At 34.0% G+C, this 22,103-nt stretch overlaps 1 protein-coding gene and 1 long non-coding RNA gene across 6 annotated transcripts in view; one reads left to right on the forward strand and one right to left on the reverse strand.

The window, feature by feature from the left end:
- Positions 1 to 22,103, forward strand: part of WRN (WRN RecQ like helicase) — a 140,802-nt gene that overhangs the window by 54,737 nt on the left and 63,962 nt on the right. For all 5 annotated transcript variants that reach the window (XM_077849073.1, XM_077849072.1, XM_077849074.1 and 2 more), the window contains 8 exons: positions 1,677 to 1,757; positions 4,100 to 4,238; positions 5,513 to 5,588; positions 7,162 to 7,229; positions 7,516 to 7,624; positions 8,399 to 8,467; positions 13,049 to 13,131; positions 16,939 to 17,045. In XM_077849073.1, the coding sequence (XP_077705199.1) occupies positions 1,677 to 1,757; positions 4,100 to 4,238; positions 5,513 to 5,588; positions 7,162 to 7,229; positions 7,516 to 7,624; positions 8,399 to 8,467; positions 13,049 to 13,131; positions 16,939 to 17,045 (732 nt within the window). The remainder of the gene's footprint in view (positions 1 to 1,676; positions 1,758 to 4,099; positions 4,239 to 5,512; positions 5,589 to 7,161; positions 7,230 to 7,515; positions 7,625 to 8,398; positions 8,468 to 13,048; positions 13,132 to 16,938; positions 17,046 to 22,103) is intronic.
- Positions 1 to 22,103, reverse strand: part of LOC144284489 (uncharacterized) — a 41,173-nt gene that overhangs the window by 1,767 nt on the left and 17,303 nt on the right. Inside the window, exons 2-3 of the long non-coding RNA XR_013352889.1 lie at positions 6,672 to 7,021; positions 3,019 to 3,151 (exon numbers count right to left, since the gene is read on the reverse strand). This is a non-coding gene — a long non-coding RNA (uncharacterized LOC144284489). The remainder of the gene's footprint in view (positions 1 to 3,018; positions 3,152 to 6,671; positions 7,022 to 22,103) is intronic.

Below are 22,103 nucleotides of genomic sequence, written 5' to 3' on the forward strand. Positions count from 1 at the left end.
ATATGGGCATCATAAGTAATTTTCTAAACTAATAAAAGCAAAAAGATAAAAGAATATAGCTATATGATGTCTCATTTTATGGTTTGTCTTTACAGTAAAAGGAGCACAAGAATTTCTCTAATACAACTTCACACTATTTCAAAAATTATTCTTAACTTAGCCAAGAGAAAGACAACCTCACCAATTAAACTACTCAGAACATAATAATGAGAAATCTAAACATGAAGTTGACAGAGAATATAGAATGTTTCACAACAATCTGTTAAAAAAAAATAGGTCATTGGCTCTTCAGATAACAATAAAGGTTGGTGTCAGGCAAAAACACTAGTTTATTAGAAACTCTCTTACTTTACTAATAGTAGTAAAGAAAATCTTGTATGAGGAAATATAACTACTCCCCAAAAGATCAAGTTTAGAAAAGTAAACACTAGAATAGATACCTCTGCTTTTTGTGGAAAAGCAGAGGTATCTATTACATAAAAATCAGAAGAAATGCTAAAATAGCAAAATACAACAAATGTATACTGACACTTTAAAATCTTTCCACTACAAGACCATAAACTGCTGCTTATTGTTCCTAAGTCAAAAGCAGCAAACTATATAGCTCATAAGCCAAATTCAGCCCACTAATCAGGTCATGATCTCAGCATTGTGAGATTGGGCCCCATGTGGGCTCAACCCTGGGCATGGAGCCTGCTTAAGATTTTCTCTCTCCCTCTCCCCCTGCACCCCATAGAGAAATAAATTTAAAAAAATAAAATCCATTTTTAAGACTTGATTTTTGCAGATTAGTTATAGCTATGCTTCCTTTTCTTACTTCCAATTTAAAGATTAGACTTTTTTGGGGATCCTTCTACATTTCTTTTATATAGGGTTCCCATGCTGTTGGACACTTCCTAGGGTTTGCCAAATTATTGTAAAGTTTTCTTATATTCAAACATTGGCAATAGCTGATTAACTTATCTGACACTTTTTCAAATATGTAGATACTGTTTGTAAAATAGTGATTTATTTAAAGGTATTATTACAGTTGTAGTAGTTTTTTGTGGTCTTTTTAAAATTAATGGATATAAAAGAACAACTTGTTCTTGGAATAGAATAGAATTTTTCAACATTGTAAAGAGGTTCTTGTACTCAAGTTGGGACACACTGATATTGCTTAAACCATTGTTAACCTCGTGACTTTTACTCTCTCTTAAATTGTGGGCTTTATATCAAGTCTGTTTGTCCCTCTTGTCTGTCTTTCCAATTATATTTCTTTCTCTTTTTGTTTCTCTTTATTCTCCTTCCTTTCTTCCTTACGACCCTATCTCCTTTTCTGTGCCTCATATAAACATCTAAATATGTAATATAAATTTATCTATTAGAGAGGAAGAGGAAATTGTCTAAAGATATTTAGTGTATTAGAACTTTATTTTGTAGGGATCCCTGGGTGGCGCAGTGGTTTGGCGCCTGCCTTTGGCCCAGGGTGTGATCCTGGAGACCCGGGATCGAATCCCACATCGGGCTCCTGGTACATGGAGCCTGCTTCTCCCTCTGCCTGTCTCTCTCTCTCTCTCTCTCTGACTATCATAAATAAATTTGAAAAAAAAAAAAAAAGAACTTTATTTTGTAGAAAACAGGGTATGGAGCCAATTATACTGGAAAATTAAAGTTTGAAATATATTTTTTTAAAGCATTTATCTTCCAAAGATAATGAAGAGGATCTATCTTATGTAATTGAAAGCGATGAAGATTTAGAAAAGGAAATGATTAAGGTATGTTTGAAATTATGGAAATTTACTTCCAGTTCTTTAAAAAAGGACCTTTATTTATGTAAGATACTACCTAATTCTAAATATCCCCTCACAGTGAGATTACTATCAATTATGTAACCATTAGATTTTGTTTTCATTTCATATTTGTTTATATCTTTTTATGGTCTATGAATAATATTTTAGTAGTATACTAATTTTTACATATTAGAAAACATATGCCTGTCAGGTTACTTCTTTTAAATCTTTTCCTGGAGGGATGCCTGGGTGGTTTAGAGATGCCTGGGTGGCTCAGTGGTTGAGCGTCTGCCTTTGGCTCAGGGCGTGATCCTGGATCCTGGAATCGAGTCCCACGTCAGGCTCCCTGCACGGAGCCTGCTTCTCCCTCTGCCTGTGTCTGTCTCTCTCTCTGGGTCTCATGAATAAATAAATAAAATCTTAAAAAAAAATAAATCTTTTCCTGGAACGTCAATAGTGATTTTGCTCTCCGCTATTGGATTAGGTTTCTTTTTCTTCCCATCTCTGTGTATCCCCTTTTATTTGAGAGTTCTTTTGTTATACATTCAATATTCTTTATTTCTCTTGGTCTTATTTACTATGGATATATTATTACATATAATTTTCTAATGTTAGATTATTTCATTTTCCCCTATTTTATTTTCAAAGTTGAAAAAATATATATTTTAATTATATGTATTTTTTAACACTTTACAAAACCTCCAGTTTCTTTGTCAGGTATGAACCAGGGATAGACAATAAGAAAGAAAAACTTAAATTTATCCAAATTAGTTGAATATAAACACGGAAGTTCATCATTATACATGCCTTGTATTCCTCATCTTTAGGTTGATATGATTTTTTGTTCTTTTTTTTTAATGAAATGAGATTAGGTTTCTGATTCTTTAGTTTTGAACAAGAGTAGTGGGTAGTGATTAGGAATGTGGATTCTAAATTTAGATGTGGGTTCAAATCCCAGCTTCTCCTTTTTTTTTTTTCCCCAGCTTCTCCATTTATTTGCTCTGTGACTTTGGGCAAGTTTCTTAGTCCTTTTGATACTCAGTTAAGAGCTGTTATTACTTAAGGTGTTATTTGTGAAGAGCTTAGCACAGAGCCTGGCATTTCTTAAGTGTTTAATAAAGACTAGCTAATAGTAATAATAGGATATAAATACTAAATCATATGCCTTCATTGATTAGCCATTTCTCTGAGGAATGGTGTTCAAGTAGCACATTTATAGGACACTTGCAGTCTTCCACAAACTTACATTGTATAGTGAATCTCTTAGAAGGCAGTTTGGGTGCAATATGAGAGAGCTGTATTTTCAAAATGTTTTCTAAGTATATTTGTTGACTTGAATAAAGAATCAGCAGGAGAATCACTCTTTTTCTTTTCCAGGCCTGAAATGAATACATTTTTTAGAAAACCATTAAAATCAAATTTATTAAATGGGAAGTTTAATAAAAAGAGAAAATGAGGGGATCCCTGGGTGGCTCAGCGGCTTAGTGCCTGCCTTTGGCCCAGGGTGTGATCCTGGAGTCCCGGGATCGAGTCCCATATTGGGCTCCCTGCATGGAGCCTGCTTCTCCCTCTGCCTGTGTCTCTGCCTCTCTCTCTCTCTCTGTATGTCTCTCATGAATAAATAAATAAAATCTTAAAAAAAAAAAGAGAAAATGAGAGCTGTGATTTAATAATTCTTCCTGTCTCTTTTCAGTAGAAAACTGTGCAGATGAAACAATTTTGAAATATCCTAAATTCTTTAAATAGATAATCTTCATTTGGGGGAGAAAGTCCACTATTGTCAAGCCAAAATAAAGAGCAACTTTAATCACATTTGTAATATTCCATTCCTAAAATTATTTGAATCTTTTATTGTTTTCATAATTCACATAAACAAATTCACATAATTCACAAAAAACACATTAAATTTTTGTTTACTATTTAAGTCTTATACTGACACATGATATGGAGAAACTCATTACAAAAATAACAGTAAAATCCACACTTACCTCTTGGCAATTGAAAATACTGAAGTATGATAAAGAAAAAACAGTTTTAAATTCAAATTTTATTCAGAATTTTGATAACTTTCCCCACAGGCATTTCATGATATGCTATTAACGAACTCTGTTTATGCTGGAAGTATTCCATCTTTGGCCTTATGCCTTAGAAACCATTCTTGAGCACATATTTAAACTAGAGCACACATGTTCTTTTGTGGTATTGGTTGCACATCTGCCAGCTTTGAACAAAATTGTAGGTTCTGTTAATAATACTTCTTTTGTGTTTGGTGAAAAAGATACGACACTGTCAATGGTTTTGCTTTTAAGATTTCTTTAAACTTTCAGTCTTTAGAAAATTTAAATACTGGCATGGCAGATCCAATTCATTCAAAATGCATAAAAATGGAAGGAAATCTGGATGTTCCTTTTGAAGATGATGAAGATGAGATTGAAGCTATTGAAGAAGAAGATGATAATGTTGAAGGTAAGCACTGTAACATGTTTGAAATGGTTCACCTTTGATACCTACTGCTGACTCTAATTTAGGGTCCAATTTTTAAACATTTTGCAGGCAAGGGTTTTGTGGCATATAATTAATGAGGTCCTAAAAACTTGTCCTTAAGTCGTTTAGTGTTTGGTCTTTATAAAGGACAATCTTAACCATTTATGAAAGTAGGTGTATAGAAGTGTGGTGCTATTTGGCCCATTTGGTGATGTGAAACTTTTCATCCTGAATTTTATGTTTTGTCTAAATAATATAAAATCAATAAGAATCATTAGTTAAGAACTTATATTAAATGTTATTGTTAAAGGCATAGATACATGGTGTCTGTTCTTTGGGAGCTTATTCCTTTAAATAAGTGGCACAGTGTCAGATAGCTAATTTTCATACTCTGTATACCAATGAACCTCATATTATTCAAGTGTAAATAACAATATTCATTATGGTTAACCATGAGGTCTTCTCAAAAAGTAGAACAGTCTAGAACTATATTCATCAATGTTATAATGTGGGAAAATTAAAATACATATCGTAGGTGGGAAGTATATGAATATGTTAAAGAAAATGTTATTTCTTTGTTTTCTTGTATTAATGAAAGCATAACATCTTCAAATCAATTTAGTTCTCTACTTAGAATTGTTAAACCTGAAAAATGTAATAATCAATTTTCATTTGTTTATAGACGAATAGTCTTGATTCTTTGCTTTGCTCTTTCTTAGCCACTCATGAACTTTTCAACCTGAGTAGTTAAAAATCAGTTGAGTAAAATCAACATAATCAACTGTTGTGCAGTTAGAATTGTGGTCAAAGATTTGTTGGAGTGATAACTAAAATGAAGATTTTATTTTATCTGTGGATTTTATTTGTGATAGTAATGTAATTTCTGATTACTATTAATTGAAAGTTACTATATTATGAAATTCACATTGGTATATCGCTTGCCATGGTTAGGTTTAAATGTTAGGTTTTAGAACTATAGCAAATTCCAAAACATCATTTTCTTATAGTGTTGGCAAAGTGTGAATCATTTTGTAATGGAACCACAAAGTTCTTCTAATCCTTAGCATTAGGTAATAAAGTGTTTAACTAAAATCCTGACTGGTATCCAGAAGACTGAATTGGTTGGGTTTAAAAGACAGGAAACAGTATCCTTTAGTAATTAATTATGACATTCTTTAAAAGAAGCCAATGAAATAAAATTTTTATTCCCTATCACTTTTATTTTAACATAAATGCCCATTTTATTTTATTTTAAGACTATTCATTACCAAGACCTAATGCAAGGCAAATTAATTTCCTCAAGATCTATTTTGGCCATTCCAGTTTTAAACCGTGAGTATAATCTCAGTTAATTAAGTTGCATATTCACAATTTTCTTCACAAAGGAAAGATGGCAAATAATCCATCTGTTAAATATAATAGCATAACTTCACTGTAATTTGTACATTCCACACTATTTCCTGTAACTATGAAGTTATTTTAAAATAATATTTATATAAAATTCATATCTACAGATTGTTTTTCAAAGAGAAGAAAATAATTTTCTTTACCGAAAATAGAGTTCTGTGTAGAAGCTAGTTTAAATAGATTAATAAATTCACCTTAATTTAATGTTGACTTGTTTTTCATTAAATAAGTATCTGTGTGTCTAGTTCGTACATTTTATTGTCCAAAGCATGCTGATGTAATAGAAATTCGTAAGACAACAGTTTGAAGAACAGTGGTAATCTTATCAGTTTTAATATATTCAAATATATATCTAAGGGGGCACATATATAGGTATTAAAATGAGATGAATAAAAATGAGGTGAGGAACAGGTAAATTTGAATAAAACTAATAAGAATGTAAAAATCTAGACTGGATTTTTTCCTACTCTGCAAATTTATTTTTTTATTTTATTTTATTTTATTTTTTTTAAATTTTTATTTATTTATGATAGTCACAGAGAGAGAGAGAGAGAGGCAGAGACACAGGCAGAGGGAGAAGCAGGCTCCATGCACCGGGAGCCTGATGTGGGATTCGATCCCGGGTCTCCAGGATCGCGCCCTGGGCCAAAGGCAGGCGCCAAACCGCTGCGCCACCCAGGGATCCCCCTACTCTGCAAATTTAAAATTTAACCCATGGAAGGATTTCTTTCCTCTTTTCTTTGATCTTAATTTTTCTTTTATATTAAACTATGTCCTACATACAGAATAGTGCACATAAATGTATAGATCAATGAATTTTTACAAACTAGGCACCCTGGGTAACCAGCACTCATGTAAGAAAAAATAGGTCATTATCAGCACATTAGAAGATCACTTTTCCTATTGATTTTTCCCTCAACATTTTATTAAAAAATTTTTCAAAGAGTAAAGCTGAAAGAATTTTTTTTACTATGAATACCTGTATATTCAACATTTTAGTATACTTGCCTTATCATATATCCATCTGTCACCTCTCTGTCCATTCCTTCATCTACCATATACCATTTGAAGCTCATAGTTGTGAAGTCAGCTTGAATGGGAGCTTGATCAAATGGACCTTTTTGTTTTAATGTCCCAGGGTTTATACATTTTTTTATATTGAAGCTCAAAAGTGTAAAAATTCTCTTAGAGGGGCACCTGGGTGGCTCAGTTGGTTAAGCTTCTGACTCTTGGTTTTGGCTCTGGTTGTGATCTCCAGGTGGTTAGATTGAGCCCCTTGATGGCTCTGTGCTCAGCATGGAATGTGCTTGAGATTCTCGCCCTCTGATCCTCCCTCCACTCTTGTGTGTGCGTTCTCTCTAAAATAAAATAAATAAGTAAATACAATCTTTAAGGAAAAAAATTCTATTAGAGGTAGTGAAAAAATTAAATGTGTTTCAATTTTTTCTTGGGTTTCTTGTTAGTAAAACAAAACAGCCTTATGCTTTTTACCCTTCAGGGTTCAGTGGAAGGTGATTCATTCTGTATTGGAAGAAAGGAGAGATAATGTTGTTGTGATGGCAACTGGTAAGTTGTACTTAAGCAATAACTTAGGCCTCTAAAATATAAAACTTAAAGGTTTTGAAATGCATAATCTTTCATTACACTCTCAAAATATAAATACAAATGCAAATGGTGTAAAATACAGAACAGAGTGATTTGAGATTAGAAACTCAGATTCATGCAGGAATTAGTTCTTAGGAGGATAGCATGTTAGTAGTGACCGTTCATCTCACGTAAGTACATTGTAAGAAGAAATCAGAATACAAAGGCTTTATTTTTATTTCTGTCAGGATATTATTTTTATTTCCAGGATATGGAAAGAGTTTGTGCTTCCAGTACCCACCTGTGTATTCAGGGAGGATTGGTCTTGTCATCTCTCCTCTTATTTCTTTGATGGAAGACCAAGTGCTCCAGCTTAAGTAAGTAATGTTTCCATGTTTCCTTCCTTCTTCCCTCCCTTCTTTACTCCTTCCCTCACTTTCCCTTCCTCCCCCACTTCCTCTCTCTCTGTCTCCTTCCTTCACTCCCTTCCTTCTATTTTTAAATAATCTCTACACCCAATGTGGGGCTTGAATTTACAATCCCGAGATGAAGACTCTCAGGCTCTACTAAGCCAGCCAGGTACTCCAGTAATGTTTTCATTGCCACATTTTCACCCTTTTTTTCCTTCCATAAGGAAACATAATCTATCATGTACATTAAAATCTACTTCCCAGTAACACATTTCTGTGAATGTTACTCTGTTTTTCTTAGTGATAAAGGACCCTTGGATGGAAGGACTTACCTTCTTTCTTGAGTTCTCTATAAACCAAGGCTACCAGATGGTCCTAATAAAAATTTTTGTAACAGCAAACTCTAAGCCAGTTTACATCCATATCTCAAGATTCTTTTCTCTTTTGGTTACCCTTGCTCTTTAGCTTGGTATGAAGTGTACACATGAAAGTATAATTTTTAGTTACAGAGAAATTTTAAAATTCTTTAATCAGAGTTTATAGTCTTTCTGAAAAACCTGCCCTAACAACCTGCTTTCTAATATGGCCTTTGAAGGAATTTATCAAATTCGTTTACAAAAAGAGTGAGGATTACAAAGAAGAGGACTGTTTATCATTATATTTCTTTATTTTTTTGAAGAGAATGAAATTGATCTTTGTAGTGTGTACATGGCTCCAGAATATTTGTTTTTCTTCTTATAGAATGTCCAATATTCCAGCTTGTTTTCTGGGATCAGCACAGTCAAAAAATGTTCTAGAAGATATTAAATTGTGAGTAATTTATATGATTTCTGATTATGTGATTGGGTATCTGTGGTATGTGAGAGAATTTTATACACCAAAAAAATTTAATGTGTGGACGAAATGTTCATGATTAGAATGTTTATTTTGTTTTATAGTAAATTTGCAGAACTGTTCCTTTTAAAATCTTTCAAACTTAAAGAAATCTATTATTTTTAGTTGGACTGTGAAAATAGCTTTGTAGTCATTGTGTTGTAAAATTTTGGTTTTGAACGAGAACCAGGAGAGTGTGTATCTAGTTTTGTCTCATTTTACATATGAGGAAACTGAGGCCCAGAGAAAATAATTTGCCTAAAGTCATTCAGTGAATTAATGGTTGAGCAGGGACTGGATTCTAGATCTCTTGCCCCACCAATTCTTTCATGGCATAATTCCAAATAAGAATAAAATCTCAAACACATGCAAAAATATGTGTGTGTATAGATTAACATATTATGTATCTTATTAATAAATACACATATACAAATGTATTTACCCAGTTTTGATAAATGCATACAAATGTATCATCCAAACCCCTATCAAGATATAATAGAGTATTACTGTGACTCCAGAAAGTTGCTTCATGTCATGTCCCTTTCCAGTCTGTCCTCCTATCTCCATTTTAAAGCAGACCACTGTCTAATTTTTTTCTACCATACTTTTGTCTGTTCTCAAACTTCATGTAGATGGATTCATATAATATGAATTTTTGTATAAATTTTCTTACATTCAGCAAAATATTTAGAGAATTCTTCATATTGTATCTGTATTTTTTTAATACTTCAGAGTGATGTCATTGTATGAAAATACCATAGTTTGTATTTTCATTTCCTTATCAGTAGATGCCTAAGCTGTTTGTAGTTTGGGGTTATTACTCATAAAGGTGCTATGAATATTTCTATAAAATTTTTTTTTATATAAAATTTTTTTGAGTGTATATTTTCTTTCTTTTTAAACATTTTAAATCACCTTTATTGAGGTATAATTGACATACAATCATTTTTACATACTTAAGTGCATAATTTGATAAGTTTGGCATATAAACACCCACAAAACCATCACCACAGTCCAAATGATGAACATATATCTATCATCCTCAAAGTTTGCTCATACCTTTTTGTAATCCATTCCCCTCACTTTTTCTTACCTTCTCTACCCCACTTATGTAACTACTAATCTAATTTCTATTACTCTAGACTAGCTTATGTTTCCTAAAATTGTACATAAACAGAATCAGTGATGCAATATGTGGTCTTGTTTTGTCTGGTTTAAATCACACAGCATAAGTACTTTGAGATTCATCCATCTTGTTGCATGTATCAATAGGTCATTCCTTTTTTAATGCTGAATAGATAATATTATGTGGATATGTCACAATTTGTTTCATCTCTTCAGCTGTTGATAGACGTTTGCATTGTTTCCATTTTTGGGCTGTTATAAATAAAGCTGCTCTGAGCATTTGTATGCACATCTTTTTATGGACATATGTTTTCATTTCATTGGTATAAACCAAGGAGTGGAGTCATTGGATCATGTGGTGAATAATACTTAACTTATTTTTCTGATTGAGATAAATTTATGTAATACTCATCATTTTAACCATTTTAAATGTGTATAGTTCAGTGGCTTTTAGTACAGTCACAATTGTTGTGCAGCCATCACCACTATTTAATTCCAGAACATTTTCATCACCCCCGCCAAAAACCTCAGTATCCATTAAGCAGTTATTCCCTAGTGTCCTTCCTCCCACACCCCTTCAAACCACTAATCTAATTTCTGTCCTTGTGATTTACCTACTCTGGACATTTCATATGAATAAACTTAGTATGTGACCTTTTGTGTTTGGCTTCTTTCATTTAGCATAATGTTGTCAGTACGTGATTTCTTTTTATGGATGAAATAGACATGCCATATTTTGTTTATCCATTTATTAACGATAGACATTTAGGTTGTTTTCACTTCTGGGCTGTTAGGAATAATTGTACTGTGAACGTTTGTGTGTAAGTTTTTACATGAGGATATGTTTTCTTGATTTTGTGTGGGTACCTATGAGTGGAATTGCTGGGTCATAGGTAATTCTGTGTTGACTTTTTAAGAAACTGCCAGACTTTCTGATAATGATTGTACCATTTTCTGTTGCCAGTGTCAGGGTCTGAGAATTCCAGCACTGTCTCCTCTCTGCCGTTGCTTGATATGTGGCCAGTCTTAATTTTAGCCATTCTAATAGGATCTCTGTGTGATTTTAATTTGCATTTCCTTAATGACTAGTGATGTGGATCATCTTCTCATGCATTTATTGGCTATCTTTGAGGCTTCTTCTTTGAGGAACTGTCTATTCATATCTCTTGCCTGATCCTTATTGTTGTTTTTCCCTTACTGAGTTTTGATAGTCATTTATGTATTCTGAATACAAATTCTGTATTGGTATATGCTTTGCAAAAATTTTCTTCTAGTTTGTGATTTTTCTTTTCATTCTCTGAACAGTTCTTTTTCATTATGAAGTCTAGTCTGTCTATTTGTTCTTTTATGGATTTTGCTTTTGGTGTGGAATCTAAGAAACCTTTGCCTATCTCAGGATCACAAAGACTTTCTTTTATATTTTCTCCTAAAAGTGTTACAATTTTAAGGTTTACATTTAGGCCTACAACCCATTTAATGTAAATTTTGTGTATTGTAGTAGTTATTGATTATAATTCATTTTTCTCATAAGGATATCCAATTGTTCCATCTCCATTTGTTGAAGGTAGTGTTCTTTCTCCACTGAATTGTCTTTGTACCTTTGTCAAAAATAAAATGACTATATATACATGGGTCTATTGCTCCACTCTTTGTTCTCTGTTCTATCAGTCTCTTAGACCATCTGAGTTGGTGTCTTAATTACCATAGCTTTATAATAAACCTTGAAATCAGGTAGTTGAAGTCTTCCAATTTTGTTCTTTATTTTCCCCAGAGCGTTTTGTCTATTCTAGGTCCTTCGTATTTCCAAAAGTATTTCAAATTTACCTTTTCTACTCAAATGGAAGCTGGAATTTGCTTGGATTTATCTTGAGTCTAGATTATCTGTTGAGTTAATTGTCCTTATAATTATTATGACTATATTACACTGAAGAAAACAAGGCGTGCTAAAGTTAAGTACTTGGCTAAGATGACTTAGCTTCTAAGAAGTAGAATTGAGATTTGAACCTTAGGCGTCTGACATCAGAGCTTTTGTTTTTTCTTTCTTTCTTTTTTTTTTTTTTAAGATTTTTATTTATTTCTTTATTCATGAGACACACACACACACACACACACACCCAGGCAGAGACACAGGCAGAGAGAGAAGCAGGCTCCATGCAGGGAGCCCAGTGTGGGACTCGATCCCGGGACTCTAGGATCACGCCCTGGGCCAAAGGCAGGCGCCAAACCACTGAGCCACCCAGGGATTCCTTGACATCAGAGCTTTTTATTTATACTGTTTTCCTATGTGAATTAGAATATTGAATTAATTTCATGAGTTTAAAAGCATATCTCTTTTGTTCCTAATTCCTAATGAAAGTAACGTGCTTGGCACACAGTAGATGAAATATTTTAAAGTATTTATATAGGAAATTCATTTTCATTCTATTTAACTTTATCTATGTCTTCACTTGGAAGAATGAAAAGAAGACTTTATGTATTTTAAATGCCCTAGACCTAACTTTTATCACAAACATTATCTTAGTTAGGATTCTATTTGCCCAGAATAGAAAAAAGTAAAGCTAGCGTCAGCAAATACTGAATTTTATATTAAGGATATAGGAATGTATTGTGAATCACACTGAATACAACTTAGCCACTTCTTAGGCAGAGACTTGGATTTGTGTATCAAGAATACAGGAAGTTTTTCTTTTATTTATAGCCTCTGTGTGTCTTCCTTGTTCTTCTGAGAAGATAAGCCTTTTCTTCTTTTCTATTCACAAGGTAGAGAAGACTGCTTTGCAGCTCCTTTTTTCACATATTACAGATCTTGCCATTGGTAGGAGACTGAGTGATTGTTTCTTGGTCAGATCCCCAAATTCTAGGACAGAGACTAACTGATTTGACATTGATACAGTGGCTAACCCTGGCCCAACAAGATATATTTAGGCAAGAGAGTAAAATACATAGGAGAAACATGGACACTGTGGGCTTAATCATGGAGTGATTTGCCATGGAGTGGGTGGTAAGGTAATGAGTTGTAGTTCTCCAAGAAAGAGGGTAGTATATGGCTGGATTGCTAGCACATGAAACGTTTACCATAGGCTTGATTGTTTGACTTGTTTGACTGTAGTTTTGGGTCAGACTGTTGGAAATTAAAACCTGCCTTCTAATGTCACCTTAATGCTGAGTACTCTCTGAGTACTCTGTCACTTTTTATTTTGCTGTATTTAAGTGGAATCAAGGAACTAATATATGTGGATATATATAACATGTAACATTCATTTAGTTTTAAGTGGTATAACATTATTTAAAAATTTGTCAGGCATTACGGTTTTAAGTTCTAGTTCATTGGATCATGTTTTCTTTAACTTAGTATATTTCTTATTTCTCTTGTTTATTTGTTTCTTTTTACAGAGGCAAATATCGGATTGTATACATAACTCCAGAATTCTGTTCTGGTAACTTGTTCCTACTCCAGCAACTTCAGGCTGATATTGGTAAGTGGTACGATAGGATCTTTTTATAAGTACTTATTTAATTGAGCTATCCTTTAAAGTTAAATATATGGATGAATATTGCATTTCACTTCTGTTAAAGTTGATTTCAAATAATATTTCCTCCAGGAAGTCTCTGACTTTCCAAGTTGGTGTCTTTCTTCTCTTATCCCCTAGTATCTGTAATTCGTTTTGCCAGAAAAATTAGTATCCTGTGTTATAATTGGCTGTTTATCTCTTTTCTTCTGTGAAATTATAAACCTTTTGAGGAAAAAATGTCCTAGTGCAGTACCTGGCACATAGTAGGGATTTAAATTATTATTGAACAAATGTTGAATCTTAGATTCTATGAAATAATTTCCTTTTTTTCATATTCTGAATTTTTTTTTTTTTTTTTTTTTTTTTTTTATTTATTTATGATAGTAACAGAGAGACAGAGAGAGAGAGAGGCAGAGACACAGGCAGAGGGAGAAGCAGGTTCCATGCAGGGAGCCTGACGCAGGACTCAATCCCCAGACTCCAGGATCAGGCCCTGGGCTGAAGGCGGCGCTAAACCACTGAACCACCCAGGCTGCCCTCATATTCTGAATCTAACTTAAATCACAGTAGTGGTTTTCCATCCTTCTTGTTCACGAGAATCACCTTTCCAACTTTAGAAAAATGTAGTATCCACCAAACTTAAAAATTCTGATTTACCATGCCTGGGGTGGGCTCCTAGCACCTCCTTAAGTTTTTCATGAGTGATTCTGATGTGTAGTCAGGATTGGAAACCACAGTACCTTTGATTATTTGCCACCAGTGAGTATGATTTTAAAAAGTTAGATGGAGCTTATTTCCTAGAAAATGTAAATACAGAATTAGTCAAGTGCTGATGCCCTTTTTTTTTGTACTCAAAAATTTTTGTCTTTTTTTTATTCCTTCTTGATGGCTAGATAAGCACCCAAGAGTTGCAGTCATAGCTACTGTTACTTCAACCATTCAGTTGAACCGACCACTCTTAGTTTCCTAATATTCTATGATCTTATTGTATAATTATATATTAAAATAATTCTGGATAGGTAAATTTTCAACATGGCAACATCTCATTAATGTTTGGTTAGTAGCATATAACTCTAGGAATACATTTAAAATTTTTGCGAGAATGTAATAAAAACAAATTTGTAACTTTTTAGTATATAGTAAATGTGAACAAAAGAATGAGGGCAAAGTTAACATTTGATTAAATACATTATTAAAGATATATTATCAATTTCTTATCACTTATTGGCATATTATATTTTTGCCTTTAATGGAAGACAAATTTGGTGTGTCTCCTATTAGATTGTATGGAATTCTTAAGGATATTTCAACTTAGGTTAGGCCTAAATACCCTAGATATATGAATTTAATGGCTTTATAACAAAAGTTACGATCTGTGTCCATGGTGAGCTGGATATGTTTTGTTCCATTTTAGTATTTGCTTTGTTTCTGGGATGGAATTAATTAATTATTAGCTTATTTACTTAGATCCTTTGACAGCTAGTTCTAATTCTTTATTTTTTTTTTTGTAATGGATTAAATTATGCACACTGCAATCATTAGAGCAAAACAGTCTGCATAGGATGGATGAAATGCTCTTTTTGGTTGACTCAATGTTGAACAAAAAGGGATAAATTCGTTTTGAAATATTTTTCTTTGGCTTTTGTTTGGAGGAAGTTTTGAAATGCTTGCAAAAGTTGAATCTACTCAGAATTCTATTTGTACAGTAGTCTAACATTTAGCTAATCAGATTTATGCTTTTTATGTTACATTATTTAAGTAGTATGAGTGTATAACAAAAGCAGCAAACATAATTGTGTATGGAGACTCCTTCAAACCAAACACACTTATAATTGTCTTTTGGTTTTAGAATAAAGACTTGAGTGGCAGATATGCCAAAATGAAATATGTATAAAACCTGGGCAGACACTTGGACTTGCAAATTTAAAGCGAAAGTTAGCAAAAGCTTGGTAAACTGTTGGTAAGGGACAAAGTTCAGCTCTATTAATAGGTAGTTAGTTAAGCCTATAATTTTAAGGAAGCTTTTTTTTTTTTTAAGATTTATTTATTTATTTATTTGATATGGGGGGGGGGGACAGAGAGAGAGAGAGAGTGCGCAAGCGCGAGTGCCAGCAAGCACAAGTGCAGGAGCAGAAGGAGCTGTAGGCTGAGGGAGAGGGAGAAGCGGACTCCCTGCTGAGCAAGGAGCCCTATGTGGGACTTGTTCCTAGGACCCTGGGATCATTACCTGAGCCAAAGGCAGATGCTAAAGGAAGGTTTCAAAATAAAAGAAGAGCCATCATGTTTTTTGTAACCTATTTAATTTAAAATCTGGGTCATTTAGTTTCTAAAGCCAAAATTAGTGGTAACATTGAATTTTTCCCTGCTATGCAGTAGCAGCCAGAGAATTTTGATACTAATCAACCTGTATTCATATTTAGTAGGTTTATTTTTTTGCTTTTTCTTTCATCTCTGTCGTATTTGGTAATCTCAGTAAATTGTTATTGGTTGTTTGCTTGTCTGTCTCCTCCTCTTTTAGAATTGTGAGCTTCTCAAGGTTATACAGTACATGTTATTAATCTTTTCCTAGAGAAATGTTTGAGTCATAGTGAGCATTTAATAACTGTAATGGTAATAGTTTGGTGTTTTGTTTTTTATTGAGCAGTCTTTTATGCTAGGCCTTGTCTTAGCATTTTATGTGAATGATCTAACTTAATCTTCAGAGTAATTAAAAAATGTTAGGTACTTCTATATTTACCTTTTATTTGTGGGAAACTGATACTTGGAAACTTAAGTAACTTGCTTAAGGTAATATAGATGTTAGTGGGGGAGCCAGGTTCTGCATCCAGGTAGTCTACTCTAGAACACATATTTGTAATCACCCCCCTAATGGCAGAAAATCATTAATATTCAAATAAATATCAAGTAATGATCTATTGATGGAAAAGATTATTTTTGTCCTAAGTATTAATTTGGTATTGGAGGGCAAAAGCACTATTATCATCCCTTTGAAATATCCAAAGCCATCCATTTTAGTGGATGGTTATACAATAAAGCCCTTTTCTGAAATGCATTACTATATACTATTGACTCCATTTCAGTGTGAGTGTGTGGTGTGGGGGCAAAGTAGAGGGGTTGCTAGGGGAAGAAAGAATGGATTATATTCTTTCTTACCACATTGGTACATACTGAGATTTAGTTCTTACCATTTTACATTATAAATGTGGATATCATCCTGTCTTCCCATATTGGCATTCTAGAAGAACTCTGTGGTCTAACATGTAATTGGTTATGGACCATGAAGATGCTTATCTTCTCAGGAGGAATATACTCTTTAATCTCTTTTGGTAGCTAATTGATGAGATAAAATTGAAAGTATTACCAAAGAGGAAAAAAAACCCCAACGCTTCTTTTTTAAGGCATTATCATTGCAAATGGTTCATGAATGATAGTTTTGAGGATAAAGTAATATTAATTCCATTTCTTTGAGGAATAATGATGAAAGCTGAAATCTAATAAATAATATTGTTTGAATAATATATAAATGTTTCCTTTTTTTTTTATCCATATGCCTTTATCCGTGTATCTCCCATCCTTTTTTCTTATAATGATTTTTGGTGTTAACTTGTTGTAATTTATGCTTATATTTTTAGATGAACCAAATACTTTGATTTGAATTATTTTTTCTCCTTTAATTTGATATTTTCAAGTGAAGGTGATATTGACTTAGATGAATTTATTACTTCTTTTTGAACTTTATTTTCCACATTTTTATATTTTTCACTTTTGTAGGTATCACACTTATTGCTGTGGATGAGGCTCACTGTATTTCTGAATGGGGACATGATTTTAGAAGTTCATTCAGGACTTTGGGCTCCCTAAAGGCAATACTCCCATCGGTAAGCCAGCCAAGTGCAGTGTCTTGAAATGACATTCTTATCAAAGGAGAGTCCAGGATTGGGGAATTACCAGAAAGCTGAAGACTTCGCTATGAAAGGGCAAATGAATGGTGAAGCAGGGGAAAGATTTAAAAAAATTCCTAACTTTGGCTTTCCTCTAAGGTTAGTATGTAATTTATTGAGGGATATTATAAAGCAGGGATTGGCAAACCTTTTCTGAAAGAACCAGATAGTAAATATTTAGGCTTTATGGGCCACACATATGGTCTCTGTCACATTTTTCTTTTCTTTTCTTTTCTTTTCTTTTCTTTTCTTTTCTTTTCTCTTCTCTTCTCTTCTCTTCTCTTCTCTTCTCTTCTCTTCTCTTCTCTTCTCTTTTCTTTCTTTCTTTCTTTCTTTCTTTCTTTTTTTTTTTAATAACCCTTTAAAAATGTGAAAACTAGGGGAGCCCCAGTGGCACAGCGGTTTAGCACCGCTGCAGCCCACGGCGTGATCCTGGAGACCTGGGATCGAGTCCCATGTTGGGCTCCCTGCATGGAGCCTGCTTCTTCCTCTGCCTGTGTCTCTGCCTCTCTCTCTCTCGCTCTGTGTCTCTCATGAGTAAATAAAATAAAATATTTTTTAAAAAATGTAAAAACTGTTTGCTTGTGGGTCACAACAAAATAGGCTGCAGATTAGATTTGATCTATGGAACACAGACACTACTTTAGAATCATGTTTAGATCATTTTTAATTTTGATGAAGTCTGGTTTATCATTTTTTTCTTTCATTGTGCTCTTCACCTAACTCTAAATCCTGAAGGTTTTCTACTATGATTTTTCCCTAGAATTTTAATAGTTTTATGTTTTATATTTAAGTCTATGATCCATTTTGAATTAAATTTTGTGTAAGGTGTGGGGTTTAGAATGAGGTTCTTTTCTTTTTTTTTTGCCTGTAGATATCCAATTGCTCCAGACCATTTGTTGAAAAGGCTGTCCCTCTTCTGCTGAATCACTTTTAATACTTCATTAGAAATCATTTGGGTATATTTGGATGAATTTACTTCTGGGTTCTTTAGTCTACTATATTAATTTTAAATGAATAAAAAGGTTGATTTATTTAGGTTTTCCTGGTAGTAGTGAAGCTGTCATGTCCCCTGAACCCAAGATTTAATAGTTCTACAAGTAAACTAAGAAAAAGTGTTAGAGATTGTTTGTTATTCTTTTGGTAGATTTTCTAGCTCATTTCCATTGTGTATTAATTATACTTATAGGTAGGAACATTGAGAGTTTCTTTTTGTTAGCTCTTTTCATAAAGATTTGGTTAGAGCAGGCATTAAAATAAAATAATACAAACCAACAAAAATACCTTGAATGTACCAGTTAGCGAGTATATATTGAAAGAGAATCAAACTAGACTGAATTGAGCAACAACTATGGGACTGGCCCTGGGTTAATGCTTTCATCTTGGTTAAGTCTCACAACAAGCCCCCAAGATTAGTATCTTTGTTACCTTTTTGAAACAGTTCTTCACTAGGATAGCACATTCTCTTGGTTCTCTTCTGTCCTTCCTGTATCTTCATTCTGAGATTCCTGTGCTTGTTTCATTTCATCTCCCTGCTCTTTTAACAATGACATGCCCGAAACCTTATCTTTCGACCTGTTCTCTTTCCTTTTTTTTTTTTTTTTTTTTACTTTTTTAAAAATTTATTTACGATAGTCACACACACAGAGAGAGAGGCAGAGACATAGGCAGAGGGAGAAGCAGGCTCCATGCACCGGGAGCCTGACGTGGGATTCGATCCTGGGTCTCCAGGATCGCGCCCTGAGCCAAAGGCAGGCGCTAAACCGCTGCGCCACCCAGGGATGCCCCCTGTTCTCTTTCCTATCTGCTTTTATGCCCCCTGGTCATTTCATTTCATCTGACACACAGTTTTGAATACCATCTACATGTTGACAACTCTCAACTTTATATACACCTCCTTGAGTTGATACCAGCAATGTGTGAGTGGTCCAGTTTCTCTGTCTCCTTTAGCATTTGGTATTATCACTATTTTTTATTTTAGCCATTTTATAGAATACACACACACACACACACACACACTTATTTAAAGGTAACTGTCTATTTAGCATCTTTCTACTTAGATGCCTAATAGGCGTCTCAAACTTAACCTATTCCTCTGACTGCCTTTCTGATTTTCTCTCAATCCCAGACCTGCTCTTCCCTCAGTTTCCTCCATGTCATTTAATAGCAGCCCATCCTTGTAGTACTCAGGCCAAAAATTTTAAACTCTCCTCATTTTCTCACACTCCACTCTACATTTAAATAGTGAGGAAATCTCATGAGGTCTTCAGAATATATATATACTGAATCTAATAATTTCTCTCTCTCGATCTGTGTCACTGCCCTGCTACAAGCTACCATATCCATTCTGGTGCATTATTGAAGCAGTCTTGTCATTGGTCTTCCTGTTCTTACTCTTTCCCCCCTTTCGTTATTTCAGTACAGGATCCAGAGTGGTCCTTTTAGAATAAGTCAGAGAGGTCATATTTTCTGCTAAAAATCAACTAGCAGCAGACTATTTCACTGAAATAATGACAAAAGTCATGATAAATGTCTTGTGTGATCTGGTCTTCCATTTTGTCTTTGACTCCATTCTCTACTACTTGTCTTCTCATTCACTGTCTTCTCATTCACTCTAGCCACATCATTCTTGTTGATATTCTTCAAAATTGAGCATGCTCCTACAGTAGGGCTTTGTTCCCGCTCTTCTCTTTCCCCGAGAGAGATTTACTTATTTATTTATTTATTTAAAGACTTATTTATTTATTTGAGGGAGTGTATGAGAGAGAGCCCATGTGCAAGCAAGGGGAGGGGCAGAGGAAGAGGATCTTCAAACAGACTTCCTGTTGAGTACAGAGCCTGACTCGGGGCTTAATCTCAGGACCCATGAGATCGTGACCTGAACTGAAACCAAGAGTTGAACACTTAATCGACTGAGCCACCCAGACGCCCCTCCCTGAATACATTTCACATGGAGTGATTCCTTTTCTCCGGTCTTTGCTGAAATACTCATTTTTCATTTAGGCCTCCTGGGCCACCATATTGAAAATTTCAAGTTAATTTCCCCCTCTGACATTCGACATTCCTCATATTCCTTTGCTGTTTTTTTTACAGCACTTATAACTGTTAAACTTACTGTATTTTTTGTCTGTTGTCTGTGGGTCCCCACCAGGATATTCTCTGTGGGGGACAGACTTTTGATGGTTTTGTTCATATAATCTAGAACAGGACCAGGCACATAGTGGGTGCTCCATAAATACTTGGGTAAATGAATAAATGAATTCCAATGAGAAAGCCAAGAATCAGAGAAGTCACTTTCCCACACAGGGTGGTGGAGTTGGGCTGTAGCTTCACAGTGGGACACTGTGCTGGTTTCTCAGACAAGTGATGTGAAAGAGGTATAAAACATAGTTTCTGCCCTGAAGTAGTTCATAATGCAATAAAGGAGTGTAGATCCATACCTATAAAAGTAGAAGCAATAGTATCAAACAATAAATGATATGTGGAATAGTATAAATAATATAGAAAGGTTAACAGTGTTAATAGTACACATAATAGAAAAGATACTTGTATGATGAAAGCCAGTAGGCTCAGTGTGCCTTGAGGACAGCTTTCCATTAATTTAGAATGGTTGTAAAGTAAGCTTTTGGAAAAAGGAACATTGCTCTCTGTAATCCTTTCTGAGACCTTTGAGTCTATAAGGATTGTGTTAGAGGAGTTTTAAATATTTTATGTAGTTCTTAAACACTTTTCAGTGGTGAATTAAATCTTTTATTATGTATGGCTGTGGACTCTATTGGATCATTTTCATTTCTTGTGATGACTCAGTATGGCACATTGTCAAATAATGGCTGACAAAACCTTTTTCCCCTAGTGTCCTCTAGTGTTTTCATGAATCCTGTTGATTAGCTAAGTGGTGAGAAATGCCACCTGGTGGTTGTAGGACTCTCATTTTCCTCACTGTTTGTGCTTTTTTTCCTCTTTCCAGTTGTAATTATACTGGGACAACTGTTGTAGTTTCACACCTAGGATTTAGTAAGTTTAAATATAGCAAAGAAATCACTAAACCACTTGGCGTTTGGAGAGAATCAGACAAAGTGAGTCTTAGAGCAGCCAGGCAGAGAGGTCTACATCATTCTTAAAAATCTGTAAGATTCAAATAAAAGGTACCGTGATATCCATGAGACATGTTGATTCTTTCCATTCTTTCTTCCCTAGACCTTCCCAAAGAAAGCACATAGACAAGCACTTGAAATGAGTGAATGAATGAAGCATGATATTAGATAGTATAAAGTTAGAATTAGCAACATGACCCAAATTTAGAAGCAGAAGGAACAGTTATAATTCTCTGAATGTGTAGGTGCTGCACCATTGAAATCTATGATTAAATCATTCCTAAATTTATAGTCACAATATTACTTAATAGTTTTTGCTTAACAAAACTTGGTATTTATTTTCAAAGAAACCAAATTTTCCAACTTTAAGAGTTTCATGAATTAAGAACATGATGTAACTAGGTGATACTATGGTTTATTGTCCAAATCAGTTTGCTTTTGAATGTTAGAGACTACAAGCTATCAATATTTAGGTCGTGATGATAGCATAAACTGGGAGTATCCCTGGAAACCAGGATGTGTGATCACCTTTTTCATAACCAGCCTGTATATTATATCCAGACTTCACTCTAGTTTATAAGTTTTGTATCATAAGGCAGCACAAACTTCTAAAAGATTCTGTTCAATTCTGAAGTGAAAATAAAGACCCATTGTTTCATATGTCCCATTACTTTATTCTGTTTTCTAGTTGTGGAAGCAGCATTTTAACTACAAATGGTGGCAAAAAATTATATTTATGGTGATTTTTCATCATTTTCAGGTCACTGGCATAGGGAGTTTTAGTGGCGAAGTGGGAATTTTTAAGTTAGAAGAGAGTCTAATATTGTATAGTCCTCTACATCTCATATTTTACTGAAAAGAACCGAGGCCAAGAGAAATTCTTACCAAAGTCAGTGGCAAA

The sequence above is a fragment of the Canis aureus genome, chromosome 15 (assembly GCF_053574225.1).
Source record: "Canis aureus isolate CA01 chromosome 15, VMU_Caureus_v.1.0, whole genome shotgun sequence".
Lineage (NCBI taxonomy): Eukaryota > Metazoa > Chordata > Mammalia > Carnivora > Canidae > Canis > Canis aureus.